The sequence below is a fragment of the Opisthorchis viverrini genome (assembly GCF_000715545.1).
Source record: "Opisthorchis viverrini unplaced genomic scaffold opera_v5_459, whole genome shotgun sequence".
In the NCBI taxonomy this organism is placed as follows: Eukaryota; Metazoa; Platyhelminthes; class Trematoda; order Opisthorchiida; family Opisthorchiidae; genus Opisthorchis; species Opisthorchis viverrini.
This window is the reverse complement of record NW_008752119.1, coordinates 108,546-130,502: the sequence shown is the minus strand read 5'-3', so window position 1 is coordinate 130,502 and position 21,957 is coordinate 108,546. Positions and strand designations below refer to the sequence as shown.

At 41.6% G+C, this 21,957-nt stretch overlaps 1 protein-coding gene across 1 annotated transcript in view; it reads left to right on the top strand.

Annotated features, from left to right (window-relative positions):
- Positions 1–904: 904 nt before the first annotated feature.
- Positions 905–21,957, top strand: part of T265_11200 (hypothetical protein) — a gene marked incomplete at both ends in the record, with an annotated part of 35,028 nt that continues 13,975 nt past the window's right edge. The window contains one exon of the mRNA XM_009177797.1: positions 905–1,136. Within this exon, the coding sequence (XP_009176061.1) occupies positions 905–1,136 (232 nt within the window). The remainder of the gene's footprint in view (positions 1,137–21,957) is intronic.

Genomic DNA, 21,957 nt, shown 5'->3' with positions numbered 1-21,957 from the left:
ATATCTGAAGTAACCCGTTTCCGTCGTCCGCTCGTCACGCGTCCAAACAAAGACGACCATCCAATCGGGCTCAGCAGTGCGCTTAGTCCACCTACCTAGGCGTTCATATCTTCAGAAACCACAACGATATCTGAGCTTTTAGACTGTTGTACAAGGGCACCTAGAACGTCATAGAAACTGTCCATGGCAGATTCAGGGGTACAGACAGTTGGGGCATAAGCAGACAATAACCAAGGAACGATGAACCACACCTCCTCTAGATTACCTCACAGATGTTGCAAAACGAACCGCACAGACGTGACTTTCAAGGGGTATCCAATCGGGCAGAGACTCTTTCGCTCGTTCCTCCAATATCATACTCACCCTAACATGTCTAGATGCACCAGCCTCTGCATCACCAAAGGCGCGCAGTCTGATTCTGTCCGACAGCAAGAGGGCAGTCATTTCGATTACAGTACTTGCGTCCTGCGCCCTTGTTTCTGACAGACAACATACATCAGTACAGAGGAAATCCAGCGTACGCACAAGAGCCACCTTTAAACCTGCTTGCTTTAGTGTGCGACTATTGAAGGTGACTAAGTACACAGGTTTTGGGGTGTTTGAAAACATACTTCGAAGTGTTTAAAGTTGTAACGGATCTGAAGTTGAACATGTAGAAGCTGCAGCTAAGTGTGATGCAAGGCGAGCGAAACGGTGATTCCTAGAGAAGTGAGCTACGGAGAAAGTATCCGAACTTGGGCGCGGGTGGATGGAAGACGGAAAACGTGAAAGTGTAAGAGAGGAGGCGTCAGCAGTAGCATGTTTCCGCTTACCCGCTCCGCTGTATGCAACAAGTAAGGCGACCCGGCTGATGGAACCACGCGACGGCCGATGTGGCATGAGAGTATTGTTAGTTGTGTATGTCATGTTTGTGCGAGGGCCGGGTACTGCCAGGGCGCCCACACCTAGACAGGAGGACGACAAGCGTCCGCCACCAGCGCCTTTGGCTCAAAAGCCCAACCGCGAGGCAACGGTACTGGGCTGGAAATGCAAGTATATTTCCATTTTTCCGGAACACGTCGCCAAATATGACCCAACCCGCCACCTGGTTGGCCAAGAGTCAATGTTCTTCAGACCCCTACCCATGCACCAACCTAGTATGAGAGACTCTGTGGGTGTCATGCGGACAGCCCCAGTATAGCTTATTGGGTATCCGAGGTACACAAACCGCCACACCACGGTAAGTTCCAGTGTCTTCGTGACGGTCCAGTCTCTTCGCGACGGAGCTGTCGGTATATGGCTATCTGTGGATGTGGGTGCACCCCGATCTAAATGAACTTTCGCCTGTTGTTGTGCAGGCTATGCTGCGTCATTCCTGAGATCCCTGTTTGAAATGTGATTTCTGTTCCTGCACACGTTGACAGTAGGTCCAATCCATATAGATGGGATGTTAACGCCATAAGTGTAGTAGATATAGTTCCGCAGTGCGTTGATCTGTCGGACATCAGCGCAAACCTGTTATACATGTGACCTGAATCCTGACTGTAGTAGGCCTGCATTATCGGAACTGTTTAGATGATTCTCCCCAAGCGCGGGGAAAATGCTGATATCGTTTGCGCGTCACAATTCGTACACCGATCTGCCTAGCCGCCTGACCGATATATTTGGCTGGAAAACAGGTTGATGAAACATGTATGATAGTTACCCAGTAAGGCAGGAAATACGGTCGTGTAGCATAATGAAATATTCTACAACAGATGTAATTCATATGAAAAACGAAACCAGATGCAGTATACATTCACGACATTGCTAGATGCAGTAGATCCTGGCGATAGGCGTGAAATGATACGCTACTTCGTCGTGCAGAAAATGGAATAACAAAAGAATTGCGTCAAATAAGCTGAGGCAGCCAGATTGGCTAGCAACTGAATAACTCAAATGAAGAATATGACATCGGAGATGCATGGTCTAGAAATGAAATATCAGAGCGCAGCTAAAAAATATTCGCGAACGAATATTCGATATTTTATGAATGTGTATGGAACATCTTACGAACGTGGATGATCAGCAATGTAAATGCAATTTCAGTGATCTGGTGCCGAACTTAACAGCAGTTTCAGCACAGGAAACCGGGCGACGAATGTTGTTTATATACTCATCTTGGATAGCGAATGACTCACCATTTTGATTTGCTGGTCGTTCAAAATGGACGAGGAGCGGGCCATAACTCATTATGTCTGCGCTTTGGAAAACAATGAACATTTTGGGAGGTCTATGCACGTATCAGAGACATTTATTCGCAGCTGTTCCCATATGACTAGTATTGCTATTCGTAACTTAATGCACATTTAGCTGAGGGGTTGAAACATCAACAGTCGGCCAAAAGAGGGCGCCAAATTTTTCAATGCAGAACACGATTTCAGACGTGGTCGGTCAGTTAGTCGGAAGTTCATCCGAACATAAAAATCCAAATAAGCATGCTCCTCTAACTATCGTGTAATACGTTTTGTCTAATGGGCCATTTGAGCTTCGCGGAATTATAAATATGGATAAATTTGCCGCTGGTTGAAATGGGAACTTTTTGGCTGTTTTCGCGAGAAACATATAAAAGAGAACGACAAGTATAGTTTTTGGAAATGGCGCAAGATTTTACATGTCGTGTGGGTACGTGGAGATGAATGAATCCTATTCGTTGCGTACTCGATACAATTTGGGTTCAGTCCAGTCAAACATTTATATGACCGTTTGTTGTATGCCATTTACAACCTAAGTAAACCGTCCACTTCTGTATTATTAAGTTGACTTGTGGATCCACGACGCACTGTCACGCCTTCCAGTGATTATCATTACAAAGCAAATCACCATCGCGTTGTGTCAGATTGGGAGCACCCGTAGTATTAAAACATCTACGTAAATTCAATTTCATTGTTATACGGGAAGTACTGTTGCAGATGAAACTGGAAATCTGGGAAGCCAAATTAGTTGCATCCGACTGGTTGATTTCACGTTCGGAGATTGATGATCGATTACTAACATTCATGTGTTGAACCGGAAATGCACAAAAATACACGAACTAACTTGTTCCGAATTTTGCTCGAATACTAGTGCTCAATACGTTAATTGACTAAATGTTTTGTCTATAAATTTTGGCACCCAGCATCTGAACACATTCATGTTGATACGGGCAAAATATCTTTTAGGGTGTTTAATTTCGATTGGATCGCGAATTGTGAAAATGATTAGTCAAAATGTGCGGGTGCTTGAAATGCACCGGGTTTCAACAAAATGGGTTGACCTGCTTTGTCGTGCAGAACGCTTTGGTGGTGAACCCTTAAGGCGTGAATCCTAGACAGGGTGGGGTGGTTTGCAGTAATCCGCCGAATTTCCCCAACAATCCTGACACTCGTCCATGGTTGATTTCCTCAAATCCAGATCGAACAAAACAAAAGCTTAAGTTACCTGACAAAAACAGCATTTGAGTTCGCGCAGCGCGTTCAGTAGATTTCTAGCGGCCTATAGTTGGTGTATTTATGACCTTGTTTTTTGGCTCCGGTCAAATAAATGTACAAAGTCGTCGAAATTTCCATGATATCGTCAGTTACCGCTACAAGTTTGCTTGGTTTTTCCGTACACGTGATAGTGATTAGGCAGTCTGCCACTTTGAGACTCAAAGATGTACATATTTTGGCAGATAAATAGCATTATGCCTACCGAAATCTACAACCTGGGAAACCGCTACTTTAAATGGATGCTATAATGGAGCAAATTCCTAGCTTTCTGGTAAAAGTTTAGTGGCGAAACAAAAGTGGTGCTTGCAAGTGACCCTTTTGGCTATTAGCTTGATGTGGATTTCTGGTTTGGAGATTCGATGTTGAAGGCTGGATAATGCAAAGTACAATTACAAATTACCGTTGCAGTAAGAGCTCAAAAATTCCAGACGTCATATTATTTAGCCGAAAGCCCTTCAGCGAGCACGTTTCAACTATTTCGTATGCAAAGCTGAAATGTGATATTTGCGGTATTGGATTTTTCTTGAGCATGAGCCTTTTACAAAGAGACAAACGTTTCCTTTTCGGGACTTCCACTATTCTTTATTTAATAATATGACATCTTTTAAATGCAGTAGACACCGTTTTGTTAACTTTTACGATTATTCCAGCAATTTTGCTAGATTCATCTGGGAAATACGCTTACATTATACCACCTGCCGCAAGCACGAAACGTACGTGACACTATCCTGTGTCGGATGTTATTTCTGCCGCATAAATATGTACAATGGATATGTCAATGTTGCTACAGTTAGAGCAAAGGTGTGATTACGTTACGAATCCAGCCGAATAGCGCTTTAAACGTGATTCTACCAGCAAGAACCAGGAACCACGAGGGATTCTGTTAGGTTAGTTGGTCAAGTTGGTCAGGCCCATTGATTGTGATCGGCGTAAATTTGGTCCGAAAGTGAAAACTGCTGGACGCAGTGATCGAAATGGCAGATATGTGCGTTCTACGCAAAATCTCAAAATATATGCATGGATGACCGCGGGCTTGGAAACTCAGAACTGTTCAGATGCTTGGGCATTGTTGCCTAGTTTGCAGCGATTATAGCGAGTTTTCACTCGTTTCACTCTACCAGATTTCTTGGACGAAAAAGTGCATATTGTTGGTCCTAGATTTTCGGTCGCGGAGCTGCCAAGCTATCTGACTTGTGGATTTGGTTGGACACAGCTTTTGCGTTTTTTTTCAGTTCGACCGTGTACTTAGACCTCAACAAGTGCGGTTGTAGCGTGTCGTCAGTCGACAAAACGTGTGTAAAGTGAAAGTTTTAATTTCCATCCGGGTGTATCTTCCTGGGTATAAACATGGAATCTGGAAAGCAGCTTGAGCGGATTCAACACGGATATTCGTTTGGGAGAAATTTTTAATTTGATATGTTATAAACTTACAGCCTGCTGCTGTCCGGTGACGTGCAGTCGAAATGGAAACGAGTTATCTCAGTAATTTTCCACCTCAATTAATCTGCAGTGTTCAGGTTTCACATGCCACATGCGTGTTTTGAACGCTACATGTTAGGTTAATCACTGCTGTAAGCTTAATGTTTGATACGGCAGGAATTCCCGGGGCATAAGTAAATAACCACTTCCCAACAAATATCATCTTGATGAGTGAGGAAAATAGCTTTCAAATGTGGCTTTGAAAAGTGTGCAATAATTTATGTAGTCAATCTGTGCTTCAGTAAATCATGCATGGAATTACGATGAACAACTTGAGGCAACAAGAATGACTAGAATCCGATATGCTCCTGTCAACATACGTTTTATCACAGATCCAGTGCGCAACCATGTTTCTAAGAATTATACGAATTGACGTAATTAGGATGACGTTCGGTGCGCTTATCGGCCAAGGTTTGTCCCTGCGTAAGCAGGAACTATCGAGCAGATAGCCGTTCGCACGTCTCTGCACACTTTTAACACCATGCATCATTAGATAAATCGGAGTGTGGATGAGATTTCTTTGATATCCAACAAGACTTTAGCAGCAACTCGTGCTCTGAGCTCCTCCTTAGATTAAATTTTAACATCAAACTTTGAACATTGTGTCTTAATGGCGGACGGTATGCAGGAAGATGACTGCAACTCGAAAGGACGGACGTTTAGACGTCCTACGAGGAATATACAGGCAAATCGGAAAACGATAAGTTCCGAAGTCATGCTGGATCATATTCGGTAGCTAACGCACAGTATCATAAACTAGGACAACCGCCGTTGCCGAAAACAGCAAACGAGGGAGATATTTTTTCATGCAAGATGGTACCGATAATAATTAATTTGACAGGTTGAACTCAATAAATATTTGGGGTTGAATAATCAACAACCGGCATAAAATGCGGGACCACATTTCCACTTCAGAATATAATTTCCAAACACACTTGGCCAATCAGACGGAAGTCAACCCAGCCAATAAAATGAACACCCTCTCAAACTGCTCGCTCACCGGCTATTTTTGTATTAGATCTTGGGCTAAACCGACGATTTGCTCGTGTGTCTGCGTGGTATCAGATAACCCATTATCTAATGCTGTCTGCAGAATTGTGATTTCGGGCGGAGTCCTTTGGTGAAGCAGCCTCTGATTTTCTTGAAATTACAAACGAACAACATTTTTTTCTTTTGGTAATTCATAGGGAAGGAAGAATAAAATATTACTTTTGCAGCTATGCAGCTGGTCATAGTTTCACAAGCTTGCGGAAATCCTTATTCCATAACTGGCTTTGCCAAACTGTTGTCAAAGTTGATGTTTTTTCAACATTTATCCCCCGGAGATAAACGAGGTTCGTATTCGCTGGGCCGAATGTTGTAACCATTTCTGCCTTTTTCCTTGCGTTCACTACACTGACCTCAATATAATATTTTTACAACTAAGCCATTGCGTATGACAGGCGTGCAAACAGCAATATGAAATGGGAAAGACGTTCGGTGTCCCAGGCCACGGTATGTGACACAATCGGGTTTCAGCCTGCTTACTACGATGGGAATGCATTTGCACTTCTTCGCATTCGGCATAATTCCGGGATAAACATGAGATGTCAGTTCCGGCATATGACCATAGTGCTTGCGCTCCTGTTCCAGAGAATTTACGTTTTGCAGCATACACAGATTTGCTCTTTCGTTCCGGGTGCAAACCGTGTGATTCAAAACGCAAGCAGTCGGATTGAATTTGTCGTCAATTAAAATTCAACTTTGGGTTTCACTCCAAACCGGTTACTTGGAAATGTCACATCTTACTCCTACAAAAGAAAACCCGGATTCTACTGGTGCGGGCAACCAAACTAATGTGGTCGAATAAGCCACGATTCACGATTTTGCCAGCATAAACTCTCGAGATCATCCTTCTGGATTTCTTTACTCGGGACGCAATAATCGCCTTTGAATAATTTGAGAAATTTAGGAAGTTAGTCATTTACAGATATATACGATATACGCAAAGCCAGACACCAAGACCCGAAAATATGAATTCACTATCGGTTTTCGTAAACATTACGGTTGAAAACGAAAACGACATCATACATATAGACATATATNATATATATATAGACATATATATATATATGGAGCTCAAGGCACCAAATTCGACCTAAGACAAAGGAAATAGCTATATGTTTATGTGGATCTATAGAAATTCGGTACGTTGTAGTATGTTTGAACTTTGTCACACAAACATCTGAATATCGGTGGCATTGTTCTTTGATTTCAATCTTAATCAGACAGTGATTTAACACTATTCTTCACCAAACGTTTGACCAGTATATCCAGCGATTTGGAGAAGGCCGTCGGGCATTTCACTGAGTACCAACACAAATGGAAACACGGATGCAATCCATCTAAGTTTGCGTAAAAACAGAATTGATGCGGCAGAGCAACGGAACCCTATTCAGATTAATCACAGATTGGTTTTGCAGTTCTGGGCTAGAGAATGAAGCCGCAAGAGTGACCCGATTTTACTGGTTGTTATCACGTGTGCGCAAAATGTTGGAATAATATATTCATGTGGTATTTCGTAAATGGTTTGGCAATTGTCGGCAATTAATTCAAGGCGAAATGTAAATTAATCCATCAATTTGCAATAACATTTGGGCACCTTGAAAAACCACATGGACATATATGAAATGTGAGTGGAAACAACATATTTTAGTTTTTCTCAAAGCATTTAACCTTCCCGGAATAGTGATGCATGCGGAAAAATGCTAAGTTTCTACCACACTTCCCTACAGAGGCAGCTACCCCTGGAAATGTTTCAAAAGTGTCACACGCGCAGGTTCCTTGTTTTCATATACGAGGCTTCACATGTGGCCTTGCACAGCAGGTGTGCATCAGCCCCGACCCTTGTTTGTGATATGGCCCGTAGACGTAGACATTGCAGATCTTTACCGCGACCTGCATTATCCTGATTCCCAGTTTTCATTGTAAGACGGTTGATTTAGCTCGTATATTGAGCCAGGACATATAAGTTCGCATTACCCATACGTGAACAAAATGTTGAGGCAGAGTATTATAGCGGGATGCTCCCGTTAAACATGCATGCAATTGAAATCACAACACGGGCAATGGTAAATGTTCACGTGACATATAATTTTGGCAGCAGTGTGATTTTTATCCTCGCTATGAGGAGCTCCATGAGTTTGACCAACTCAAGTGAGAATTTTCTATATTTTACCACAAAACATGGCAAGCAAACTAAGCGCCATTTAGCCTCATGATTTTGGGGTTTACAGGGTTAGTTTCGGGACAACATTAGGTTTATGCATTCACCCGAGAATCTCCAGGATGAAAGTATAAATAGCTATCATAAAGCAACATGTTGCTGATATTGTGCCACCTGGCTATCAGAAGAAAATGCACGATTTTCTCGGATTGAAATCTGTGAAATTTTTAACCACTGCAGTCAGTAGTCTGCTCGTTTTTCAAGTAAAATGGTCAAGCAACTGGGTTACACAGCTGGCGTCGAACTGACGGTTGACAATGCTGAACAATTTGCTAGAATATTTGATATCGATTGGATGATGAATCGGGGAAATGAGGCAATATGTTCGGTGCTAATTATGTGCCCGGTTTTCATGAACTGGATGTACGAACTAAGTCATGTAGAGCGCAGTGATGTTGGCCTATATAAGCTGAAATAAAACCGGGTGGAGTGTACCGCGGTAAAGCGCTGATTTCTTTTGAAGACCAAATAGCTTGTTAGCCATGGTGCTGTCAAACCTTATCAGATGAACATAGTAAAGTTGAAAAAACACGGTAAGCTATGCATTAATTAATGAGTTGGTTGTTTTTCAACGTACTTCCACACCTACCTATACCAGATGTCACCGCAATTTAACCGTTTGTTTGCGGTAAATGTTTTTTAAGCATGTCACGGATATCATGCTGTCTGTTTCAAAAGTAATATCAAACCAGGTTCAAATATATACCACAGGCGTTATCAGAAAACGGGGAGTGATGGGGAATGATTCGCGGACTCAAATGAAAATATGGGAATACGATAAAAGGGTGACAATTATACTACGATTCGGTAGTAAATCCTGAGCTACACGTTTTGGCGAAGATTGCGATTGAATCAGTTTACTATACCTAAAAAGCTAATAATCTGGGCCCCAAAATGGCGCAATACGACAAATAGTGAAGTGTCTTTTGGGGCTTCATTCGAATGAAGACAAGCATAATATTGATTGAAATGTATGAAACTAACATGAAGTTACCAAATATAGCCGCGATCACCAAAATGTGGGATGGTTTTCCTTAACCGATAACAGTGGTTTTATCTGGTTACCACTTCGTGCCCCTATGTGTTGTGAAATATTGCCAGATGATTATGAAGCTGAAGAAACAAGGCAGGAAAATTAAGTCCCATTTAGCCTCATGATTTTGTAGATGACACGGTCCCATGTTGAACACTATTGGGTTTATGTTTACCTGAGAAACCCCAGACATGCAACTATAAATAGCTGTAGTGGAGCAACATATTGGTGACGTTGAGCTACATGGCTACATGCGGAACGAACATGATGTTTGATAGTGCAGTTTAACTGTGGTTCTGCCGAATGCACGTTCCCAGTTTTATGATACCAACATGAAAACTGAGCAATCAGCTGACCGGATTCATCCACGAAGTTTGAGTGCGAAGTTGTGACATTTGGCATGATCCAAACTCACCTGCTGATGCTAATGTCAGGGTCGTTTGTAAGGGACACAACACCTCTGAGTATTTTTTCGGTTTATTTCGTCTGGTGTTCTCGCAATAAATCGGAACGAGGTATGGATATATCATGCAAAAAAATAACAAAACGCCTCATTATTGCGTACAAGAGGATAGCTTTTGTGTACATTTCTGTCTTTAACGGCACTTCAACATTTAGATCGTCTTTATATACATAAACGCAAAAGGCAACTAACTCATGCCGGTGTATAAAGTTTTCACATTTAACGGCATCTTCACCTTCGGCTTTGCAACTGAAGTGTTTGCTAATTAATCACGGGGTGATTTCAAATGAATGACGGATCGTCACCTCCGCCCCTTGATATTTACCGAATTTAGTGATATTTTGCCCCCTGGCCACGCAAAGAAACTACACGATGTCCAAAAATGCAGTTTGCCTGTTTCTACCGGATGTGCTTTACCAGATTTTTGATGCATCATGAAAAAAGGAATCAACTGAGCAAATTCATTCTCAAAATTTGATTACAAAAGTGTGATATTTGGCATAATCTAAACTTACCTCCTGATTCTAATGTGCGGGTCGTTTTTGAAAACGTAGCAGTACATCTTAGTGCTTTTTCGGGTTATTTTATGTGATTTTGGCGCAATAAAACGGAACAAGCAATCGATACGTCGTCAGCTGATTGTTGCCAAATTTGCCGATTGTTGCGTGCGAGAAATGGGCATTTTTGCACCACCTTTTGTTTAACTGGACTTAAAAAGTTACCTCATCTTATCTCTCATCCCTCACCAGCATGGGTACAAATGGCAACTAACACGTTCCGGCGTATAACTTTTCCGCATTTAATGGCATCTTCGCTTTCCTTCGTTACCCAGATATAAGCGTCTGGCTTCGCAATTTATATGTTTGTCACTTGACCACGTGGCGTTTTCACATCAGTGACGGAATGTCAACTTCGCACTTTTATCTTTACCAAATTTAGTGATTTTCCCCCATTCGGAATTCAAGTCCTTATGGGCGCATTCGCAAGAAAGGATCCTGGAAGATATTGTAATTTATCATCTAATGTTCAACTCAAATCACGTGCCTAACTTGCAAAATTTCCATGCGACCACAAGTAGTATCTGTACACTGAATGCTCATATAATCCGGTATATGTCATACACGTGGCAGCAACTTCACAGTGCTACGTCAATTTGGCGCTTTGGTCGTTTCAAGCTTCGATGCACAATCGTGTATGGGGAAATAAAGGCTGGTCAGTAGCGGAGGAACCATGCACAACTTTAATTTCGTCATAGGGCATTAGTTCAACCCCCTTAGGCCTAAGGCGTAAGGAACGAATTAAGAGCAGCAAAAATCACGAATCCAATTCTTACTCTCCAAAAAACTCCGCCCGTAGTTTAGAATAATTAAATTATATTCCTCTCGCCATTTTAAATAACTTGCGGGTTACTTTTGCAACACTAAAATGCGGGCTCTTAAGAAACGGTTAATTGCGGGCGGTTAACTATATGAGTGAAGGAAATACCTCATTAAATCTTCAACCTCGCACGTTGCGCACGTCAGATGAATAAAACCTCTGTACATAAATGGATGAACCAATACTTCCATCATATTTTTGTTTTCGATATTGGTGAATAGAGATTTGGGACGCACACTAAAATTTCGTACTAATACTCACAGTATGGCTAGCGTGACCATCCACCCTATTTTCTAGAGCTATTCGCTCCGTTCTTTCGGTGTATCTTCTTGTGGGATCGTATCCTCATACAACTTCAAACATAAAATGCGACACCAAATTATTCATCTGAAGCAATACAATCATATGTTTTGGAATTCATCAAACCCTCTCTAGCAGCCCGCTCACCTGGGGTACACAATACTGTCTATATTACAAAGAATGCGCCCCTACCCGAGCTAAAAATGGTAAATTTTGGCGCATTCAAGTCTGATGGCTTTTCTTTCATATGGCATCCGCACCACCTATTGTAGCAACTGGTTTACAATTCCAATTGGTCAACAAATCCGAAAGCTCTATGCTGCGGACGACGAATCGCGAACCGGATGAGAAATAGGCTGAGTTTAGTTTGCCACCGAAACTTCTGATAGGGTCCAATTTGCGTGAGAATTGTGTCAGAATGCAGAAAACACCCGGGTTTGTTTATGTCGAATTATGTTACTTATCTTAATACCACGATTTTTCCTGGTAAAAAGCAGTCTGCGCTTTAGCCGACCGCATAACCTTTAGACTGCCCAAATCGGTGCGCTGAACACTCGGAATTTAGTTGCGGATTCCAAAAAGCCAATGCTTCAGTTGATCTCAGAAAACCTGCTGTAGCACATTTTTTCTCAAGGCATATCCACTAACATTTCGTAGGGTTATCGCCGTCGGTTTCAAAAAGTTTCTCAACAACTATTAATTGGTGATCATCTTGTATGACAGATGGAATATAAAGTTCATTTACTTGATGTATTCTAGACCCTGCCATAATGAATAAATCATGTTTTGCCTGAAACCAGACAATGGAAATCGGTCAAGTTATTAGAACCTGTGCATTTGAAAAAACGCATCCTGAGAGAATTAGAGGCGAATCGGCCGGGCCCCAACGAGATTTTAGAACTATGTTTAATTTCCCGACGAACAAAATTCCCCAACATAGCTGTTTTACGCGTCCATTATAAAACACGTGTTAGATTGAGGTGGAAAATTACTGAGCTTTGTTGATTCCTATTCCTTTATATGTGTTATGGCTGGGGCAAAGAAGATAATTCTTCACCGAGAATCCCGTTTGTAGGTTACACCATATAAATGGATGCAAAATAGCGGATAGAAATCACACGTCTCATATGTATCTTTTTATAAAAACCGAACCTGTTCTTCAGTTTATTTTGAGCTATCGTGGATACACATTAACAATCTCGCAATTGTAAACGAATGCTACAAAATAGTTTCCCGAGTTCCGTAAGAAACCCGGCTTTCCGTAGACGCGATGTAAATTTACCTAAACCAACAATCTACTCGAACGCCACATCAGTACTAGCGAACGGTGCACACATTTTCTACTTAAAACACGTTTGCATGCCACCGATTTCAATTTACCTCCGTTTTGTCAACCACAGTATTCAGTGCATTCAGGATCTCTGTGGTAACACCCTTGTCCCCAGAAGATTTTGGAGAGGAAAGGAGGCGGCGAGGAAATTTGGCTGCGGTAGTGGAAGCTTTGATTCTGTTGTTTATTGGTGGTTAGTGGTAATCAACAATTAATGACCTTTCAGAAGATGTGTCACGGTCGTACTAGATGCAAAATAGTAGACATTTGGCTGTCACTCCTTCGAAAATGACAGAAAGTGTGACTTATGCCATTAGGTGAGGACTCACGAAAACTGGTATTGTGCATGATCAAAATGAACTGGAATGATTTCCGAGGATGGCTCGTTTTCACTCCAACATGTCGGCTCAAAGTTTATTCCCCGTTCTACTTTTGATTTTGAGATTCCGGCATAGGCTACGGACTCAAAAGAACATAATCCTTTTTAAGCGTATTTGTTTAGGCCTCGCTGAGCGTGGCCTAATTGTCCCTGCACTTCCGTCGTCGTAAAGGAAACATACTACTGATTTATATATGGATAAAAAACACCCCAATTTTTCAATGCCGTTCACCCGCGGCGGAGATGTGCAAAGCTTTCGAAGCTCAGATGGACCAACGCCTTTCCTATAGAAGAGAATGTCGGTAACTCAGGTAGCGTAGATGGTCGTTGCCTTGTTCACTGAGCTGGGTAATTTGGTTGCAAATATTTCATCACCAATCGAGGCGACGTCATCAGTGCGTAGTTGTGCGTAGCGGTGGGTTAGTGGTTGTGCCAATATACATGTATATATATACATATTTATATATAGTGAATTGTGAGCCAGATCCCTCATTGTATGTTGTCAAATGGAATTTGTTATTACTGGTGAAAGCCGCTTGCACCCGGTCTCCACAGTTTAACACGTGTTAATTTATTCCGTTGGAATTGAATTTTTGCAACTTCCAGCAACTGTTTGCAACTGCTACCAGTAACATGAGCGCATCATCTTATGCATCCTGAACAGTTTTCAGACAAATTGAACACGGAAGACCGAAATAGCGAATCACACCAATAACTTAATGCTGGATAAGTATAACAAAATTAGGCCATTTGCCGACGCCTGAATATACAACGAAAATTTGTATAAAGTCCCATGGTTTTCAGATTTATATGGCTGCTCAATACAAATGTATTTCGGCAGGATTCAACATGAAGACCAATATTACTGCGAGACTTCCTCGAGTTAACACACTGCGGATGAGACGGTGTTGGATTTCTAAGCGTTTCAGAGGGGACAACGAGTATATTATTTAATTAAATTCAGTTTGATTGAATCCAAATTTAATCAAGGTAACACGATACACCTAAGATGGCGCAGATGCAGTCGTTGTCACCTTTTCGCCTCATAGGAATACAGCGGTGCGCGGAATATTTGATAAAATTTTGGCTACAAGAGGTCAGAGATTGGAAATTCTGCAATCCGTTATTGGTCTACGCCTGGCGTGATGCACCATAGCCTTCGGCCTAGGAACGTTATATTCAAATAGCTGTCAACTCACCATAACTCGTAACTGAGGTACATGTTAGTCTCTCGTTTCCTCAAAGCAATTTGCACTTGAGCGATTGAGTTTGTTACGTGTTTAGTGCATTATGCTGGTTTTCCTATGCGGGCATCTGAAGAGAGCTACTGTACCTGGCAATATGGTTCGGCCAACAGATCCGTCAGGCTATAGGGTATATAAAATTAATACCCTTGCAATGACGCAAAATATGAGAGTTTATGCTTCGTGTGATTCCCCAAAGCAGTATATTTTATATTAAGACGCGATAAAATAATAACAAATTTAGCCATCCCCGGGAATGTTGGAAAACTGGTTTCCTATAATTGGTTAAATGAGGGAAAGCACTCACCTTCCGCCTGAGCAAAACATACAGTCGAACAAATTTCGAATTTATAGATGGCAGCACACCTTTTTGGTCTCAAAATCGCACAGCCTCCCTCCACGTCCGTACTGCTATCGTGCTAATGCCATTATGCTCGGGAACGAGTCGGCAGAGTCTGTGTGAATACAAATGGCTAAACAACTATGGAAGAAGTAATCCTCTTTAACCCAGTAGTCTGGAGATAGCCTCTTTGGAGATTAGTAATTCCGGCAAAAGATAAATCGCACACGCTGGAGGGCACCAACAGTAACCGTTTGCTGGTCATACTACGGCAAGTTGCCCACACACAAAAATGAACTGCTTTCAGACAGCAAATTATTGCTCTAAACTGGAATAACGTTCCACAATGGCTTGATAAGCAGCTTCTTAAAAATGGATAGAGTAGGCACTCTCCAAGCATCTAAGAAACTTCTTCCGACCCGGGCAGTTTCCATATCGTAACAGTGCCACCAGTTTTATCAAAGATTGTCGAAAGTGTGCGCATTAAATACTGCTTAACCGTTTTGTAGTGAATTGTGTTTACTATATTCTCATAGAGCTTTGGAGAATAAAATGAGGCGTCCCAAAACTGATGGACGTAATATATTATAGAACGCAAATGTAACAAGTGATGATAGGATTGAGTTTGCTAGAAGTATTGAAATGTAGTAGAAATTTTATTATGACCGTATGCAACCGTCTTCAAGGATATGTATTTTGGCATATTCTGAATCCGAAATCCCGTGTCACGCTTTGCGAAAGAATGTCCCGCGTGAAACAATCGCTACAGCGTTTTGATGGCATGACAGGATTCATTTTGATCGCGGAATACGTTAGGTTACCAAATATTTAACATCACCAAAAAACATACCTACTTGGTGGGCAGACTTGCGGAACCCCAAAACAATCGAAGGTATTTCTCATTTAATGCATAGTTGGATAGATGTAGAAAACACTGGCCATACCGCGATGGCTTTACTCTCGGCATGCGGTAGTGCTTCGATTCTATTTGGCGCCGTCTACCATTCACTTCTGAGTTCATACATTTCTTGTCGGTAGACAATTTGAACGCACACCATATTTTTTTGGATGGAACTCTAGCACGTTTGGTATAACGGACTTTTTGCATCGGCGCTCACATACCTCTTTTAACATATCGCTTGAACTCAAAACCACATCTTATATGCCCGATTCCGAGAAATCTTTCCTCCTTGCTACTTGGCCAGATCATCAACTGTGGATTAAAAAGTGGGCATCCCCGGAATTTGTAGTGTTTTTGGCAGTTATAACCGGAACCAGCCACAATGAATTAGGTTTACGGAGACAGTTTGCAGTACACTAATGAGGCTGACGCAATGCTTACCCGCAAACACCGCAAATCCATCATCATAATTAGCATGAGGTGCAAGGAGATGAAACGCATGCTAATGCATGCAATCCAAGATGCCACTGCACCAAGAAATTTCGGATATTGTGCACATGTATCATTCGTAGCCTTCCGCGTTACTCGTTAGTGTGCAACACCCTTGTGCCCATTTACATGTTAATTTCAACTTTTCGCACATGAGTGTGAATGAACGGGTGCATATTTGGTTAATTAGAATTCATATCAGTCTCAATTCGTCACTACGGAGGCTCGCTAAGGCGTAAGACAATTGGAAGCATCATGCGCCAAGCTTATGAGTACTCTTAATAGTGTCAGCTTCGTAAAGATATCTTCGAGAGAGATGGCAAAAACAAAGCGAACAACATGGTGTTTTGTAGAACAGCTGTCTGTAGCCACGTTTTCAAAACCCGCAAATTCAACTATTGGACACTAAAGAATGAGCTAAGCAGTTCTATCTCTGAATGAATGCAGTTTGCGGTGAAAAAGACAATACAAACGTCACCGATTTATGGCACTAATTCTAATTGCTTGCCTAATGTTTTGCTGCCCTGCAGGATGCCGATGGATTGGAAACCAAGCAGGTTCTGTGATAATGCTAGCATTTAAATGTACCATCTTGCCAAGCTGAAAACTTGCATTCCACGACAATGCTCGGTTGAGATAATAGAACAATAAAGGATACTGTCGTTTCAGATCAGTCGACCAAATGCTTAAATTGCCATTCAATACGAGGTTAACATGAACCTGACGTCAACATACAGTCACAAGAAACAGTGTTTCATATTCGATTTTTTTTCACCAGGCTAGCACCGCTGGATGAGAATCACGAAATGCCAGCATTCAATGTCAACCTATCTTCAGGTGGGGCTAGTATAACGAATATTTTCAAAACGTTTTTCGAGAAAAGCTAGAATCCTGAAAAACGTGAGCGTCATCTTAAAGTATATTGCGTAATATGATGAAAGCAGTCACCATTATCCCCAATACTCATCCGAAATAATGACATTCTGCATCAATCTTATTTATTTCGTGGTAGGCTAGGCAGGACTCCTTGTTGTCGCTCCTAGCCAGCTTTCGGTCCCCGGACGAGTTATTCAGAATTTCTAATCTAATCTAGTGATTTCATTCGGCGGGTTTCGAATACAGGCCAGTGAATCGCACTCTACACACTTAGCATTCAATATATTGAAGCAACTCATAAAGTTGTGCTTCCAAGTTTGACAAGTCTCCGTGAAACCAAAACATAAAAGAAACATGTAAAAATGTAAACATGCTCAAAGTGCTGTTGGAAAATTTGCTAACCTGCACAAAGAATACCAAGCAACAGAGTTGCTAAGATACCGTTTACCAGGATTTTCATTACTCTGTCAGACGCGAGTGAATATTGGATTAAATTTTGGGCAAAATTTATACTGTTCCCTACGCCATGTTTTACATAAATTATGCACACATTCTGTCACATGCATTTAAGTACGTGCGCCCGCCGATATTGATTTGCTGCCTTCTACGGTGCATATTGCGTTACTCACCACAATTTTCGGAGTAAATTTATATTAGAGGCCGCAACGTGATCCACACACTTGCACTCTAGACTATGCTTTCATTCAGCACAACAGTTTCAGTGACGCACTAGCAAGGTTTGTTTGAGAATACACTGTGTATCAGGGAATCTTAACGACTGATGGCTTGGCTGACACAGTCACTTGAGTATTGGTGATGAGCTAGGGAAGTGATGTTTGTGAAGGTTCATGACAGATTACTGCATTTTCAGAAACGTGTGATTTCTTGCGAATGAGTAAACTAAAGCAACAACCAAAAGTGCATATTTTCGTATCTCAAGTAACTTTCGAAAAGTGCGGCGCCTACTAAATGCTCGTTTTGAACTGCTTCTCCCACGGTACCAGGGAAGTGCGCATCAATGCTCTTTATTAGTATTCATTGACCCTCAAATCATCTAAAGCTCTCTTTTTCAAACTTGGTTGTTTGTTTCCGTTTCCTAATTCAAATAAACGAGCACCCTGAATAGTGTCCATATTGTTGCTGATATGGCCTATGTCACAGCAAATTAGCTTCAACTAGCTACCAGCAGATTGCAGAAATTAACGTCATAATTGCCAAGACTACTGAAGACAGCCCACTGCAGTGCAATGTTTCTAAATTTCACAGTACTAATCAGCAAGAGAACATGAAGTCGCATACAAAAATGGACAATCCCACCAGTCTTGAAATTGCAAATTGTGATGTACGCCCATACTGAAACTCACTCATAACGCCTCCGCTCACAATGTTCCTGCAGTTCGTTGATCTCATTTCTAGGTGCGCACAGCTCAGCAAAAGCGATTTGCCTAATCCTTATATGACTAGTATGCTATATCATTTCCTTGTACGTACACCTGCTTCCGCGTTTTGCTGGCAACCACCACGAAATCTAACTCCCAACCCATCACGCTCAACTGGAATTCCCCATGTGCAAAAATTCTTTACCGTGATCGGGATAACGAGTTCGCCTTTTTTTGAAATTTTACTGATGCGACCGTGCGTAAGGTGACCTGCCGCAAACGCAATATATTTGTACTTAGATTCGTCTTTGTAAGAGTGCAGTTAGATGGTAGTGATTGTTCACCAATAAGACATCATTGAAATCAACCGAACATAAAACTAAAAACTGGTTGGGAACCGGCCAATCCGCTTCTCATTGTTTTAGGCTGCATTTTTCGAAGTGCACATGTTTTATTCCCTTGGATGGTCTTCCACTGTTTGGTTTCAGACACAACAAGCCTTATTCATAGTGGCGGGATCCAGAATATATCTAGAAAATGCACGGTTCATTCCCTCCGGCATTCAAGATAATCACAGATTAATCGCTGTTGTGGTAAAGCTCCCAGAGGCAATATTTCTTGAATGCCACTGCAAAACCTAAGAATTAAAATCAGCAGGAGAATTTGACACGAACAAATCTAGGTTTTTGCTGCACACCGGCATAATCTTCACGCTATCAGTAGATTCACTGGCCATTGTTGTTGATATAAATTTTGGAGCGCAGTTAAAAAAAAGCGAGTGAGAAAATGCTAAATTATTGTATGCAACGATCAGTAAATTTGTTAGTTTTCGTGCACGACATATCGATGTTATTGGCGCGAACATCAGAAGACGAAATAAACCGAAAACACACCAAGGTGGGATATTTCGCTTGCGAAGACGAACTAACCTTAGCTCCAGGAGGTAAGTTTAGATCATGCAAAATAACACATTTTCGCAGTCGAATTCTAGGGATGAATCCGCTCAGTTGATTCCTCAATTTTCATGTTTGCATCCTATATGGGGCAAACTTGCATAAGGCAGAACCTGGTTAAACGAAAATGATCGTGTTCATCCTGACGGTAGCCATGTGGCAAAAACTGTGATGCTGCATAACAGCTATTCATAATTGCATCCCGGGGTTCCTAGCGTAAATGCATAGACCTAATGGTGTCCCACAGCGGACCGTGTCATCTCCGAAATATTGAGGCTAAATTGGGATCAGTATGCTTGCCGTGTCTCTCCAGCTGTAGTAAGTTCTTTTGGTAAAGTTTCACAAGCATAGGGCTATCGAGCGCTAACCACACAAAATCACTATTGTCTATTCAGGGAAACCATCCAACGTTGTGGTGATGGCGACTATATTTGTTAACCAATAACGTTGATTTGGATAAATCTGAATCCATTTGCTCTTTGTCTTCATTCGCGCGAAGCCTTAAAGGAAGCTTCACTATTCTTCGTGGTATGTAATTTTGAGGTCCAGATTATGAGAAATTTGGTACAAAAACGTGATTTAATCGAAATATTCGCCAAAACATGTAGCTCAGGACCTACCACCGAATCATGTTATAACATCCACTCCTTTACCGTATTTCGATATTTCCATTAGAGTCCGCGAATCGTACCAAAAAACTCTCCGTTTCTAATAACGCCTGCGAAGGATATGCGGAACTGGTTTGATAACCTATTTGAAGAAAAAGGTATTATATCGGAGCATAATGAAGAAAGCCTTTCCCAGGAAAAGTATGATGTAAAGTATGATGGCTAGTGAGCCTAGATATACCTTGCTGACTTGTGCTTCTATCAGGTTAAGTGGTGCTTTTGCATCTGAGGCCTTCCACTTAACGTAGCATCCAGCGAACTGCTTGGGAAATCGCCAAAGTTTAACTAGTCCCCCACCACCCTTTCTTCTAAAAATATACCGAATATATGGGGAGCAGCGTGAGTAAACGAAATATTTTTATTGGTTTTTTGTTCTTAGCAAAACAAATAAATACTTATGATTGCATGGTTTGCAGAGCGCTTTCCCTGCAACCCCATTGATATCAGATAATCCAGTCTGTTACTGGAGGAACGAACTAAACTGCTGTGTTTTGTGTATTTAGGGGTCCGGCCCAAACCTTGGGAATCATACATAACGTACGTAATAATGATAGAAAATAACAGAAACAAGCACGCAAATGTGTATTCACATAATCAATGCGTAAATGGTGTAACGTATTAACAAATGCAAATATATATTAATCAACATATGCGTGTATATATCTAGTAACAGAAAGAAAATGATTTCAGGTTCTCTGTATACAGTTAGATATCTCACCATCAGAAGTGTTTGATGATAATGTCACATAAGCGGACAAAACAAAGAATTTGGAATTCATAGTCAATCGTCGCATGTATCAAAAAAGGGCGCCATTTCTGCTACTTATACATAAGGTATTCTGTTTTAATCGGCCATGGAATGGGCTGCAACATGAAACTCAGCGCGATGTTAATTGAGCAGACGTCAGTTTCAGACACGTTTCCAGGACGAAAATGCCAGTAACGCCAGTAACTCTTCACTGCTAATCAACCGCAAACCTAAGGCGATCACGCGTAAACACGGGAGTTTCCAATAGGCCCAGGATGCACCGCCTGACGTTCGCTTGACAGGTTATCAAAGCCGAAATTCGCCAACAGCCTCTCTGTCAAGACTCATTCCCAGTCAACTCTAAATTGACTCCACATATTTTGGGGTCTCTATAATGCGTTTGAGAATGTGACCAAATTCGATTGCAGACGAGCAATACGATCACCACCAGTACGTGGCACTATGATTGCGGCAGCTAGGAAACAAACAGTCTGTGAAAGAAAATGCGCTCGTGTAGGAATGATTACGCATCCTACTGTGTGAAGAATGACAGGAAATAGGCTGTGAATACGCTCGGATGTCAATCTAAAGCACGTGCTTTTAAAATCTAAGAATAGATGTGGTTTCATTTCACAGTGAATGGAGTTTCGGCAACTCTGGTCGTGATTGCGCATGAGAAGACACCCTGCTGCGCGTTATGCTCAATGCAGCATGCGTTTACTTGTGTGACACATTTGCTTTTACAGTGCGTGTGCAACGGTGTTCTGCCGAATGCTAAGCCATTTTTCATGGGTGGGTAATTTAGGATTTGGTGACAAGATACTGAGCAACTCAATGTGTAAATTTTGCAGGGTTTTCGGTCGTAAATTTCGGGGATGTGATATTGATTGTTTCCCCATGCAAATGATCCAACTTAATTAATTATCAACGGTAGACCAAGATGAGCCTATATACTTTTCCACTAAACATTTGATAAACTGCTATTCAAAAACAATTATCCAATGCATTTTTGATTTAGCCGTGGATGTCGGTTTGTTTGAGGCAGGCCAATGCCACCACATGGGTGGTGGGTTTTTTCCTGGCTCACATGAGCTTCATATGTAAATTTACGTTGTTTCTACCAGTTAGACGATAAACTGAGATAGCTGATTAGCTTAGATTCGGGTTGCCTGATAAACCGAAATTTTTTTCCAGACTTTTAGTGCCGAATCACTCAACTAGATATATATATATATAATTATATAT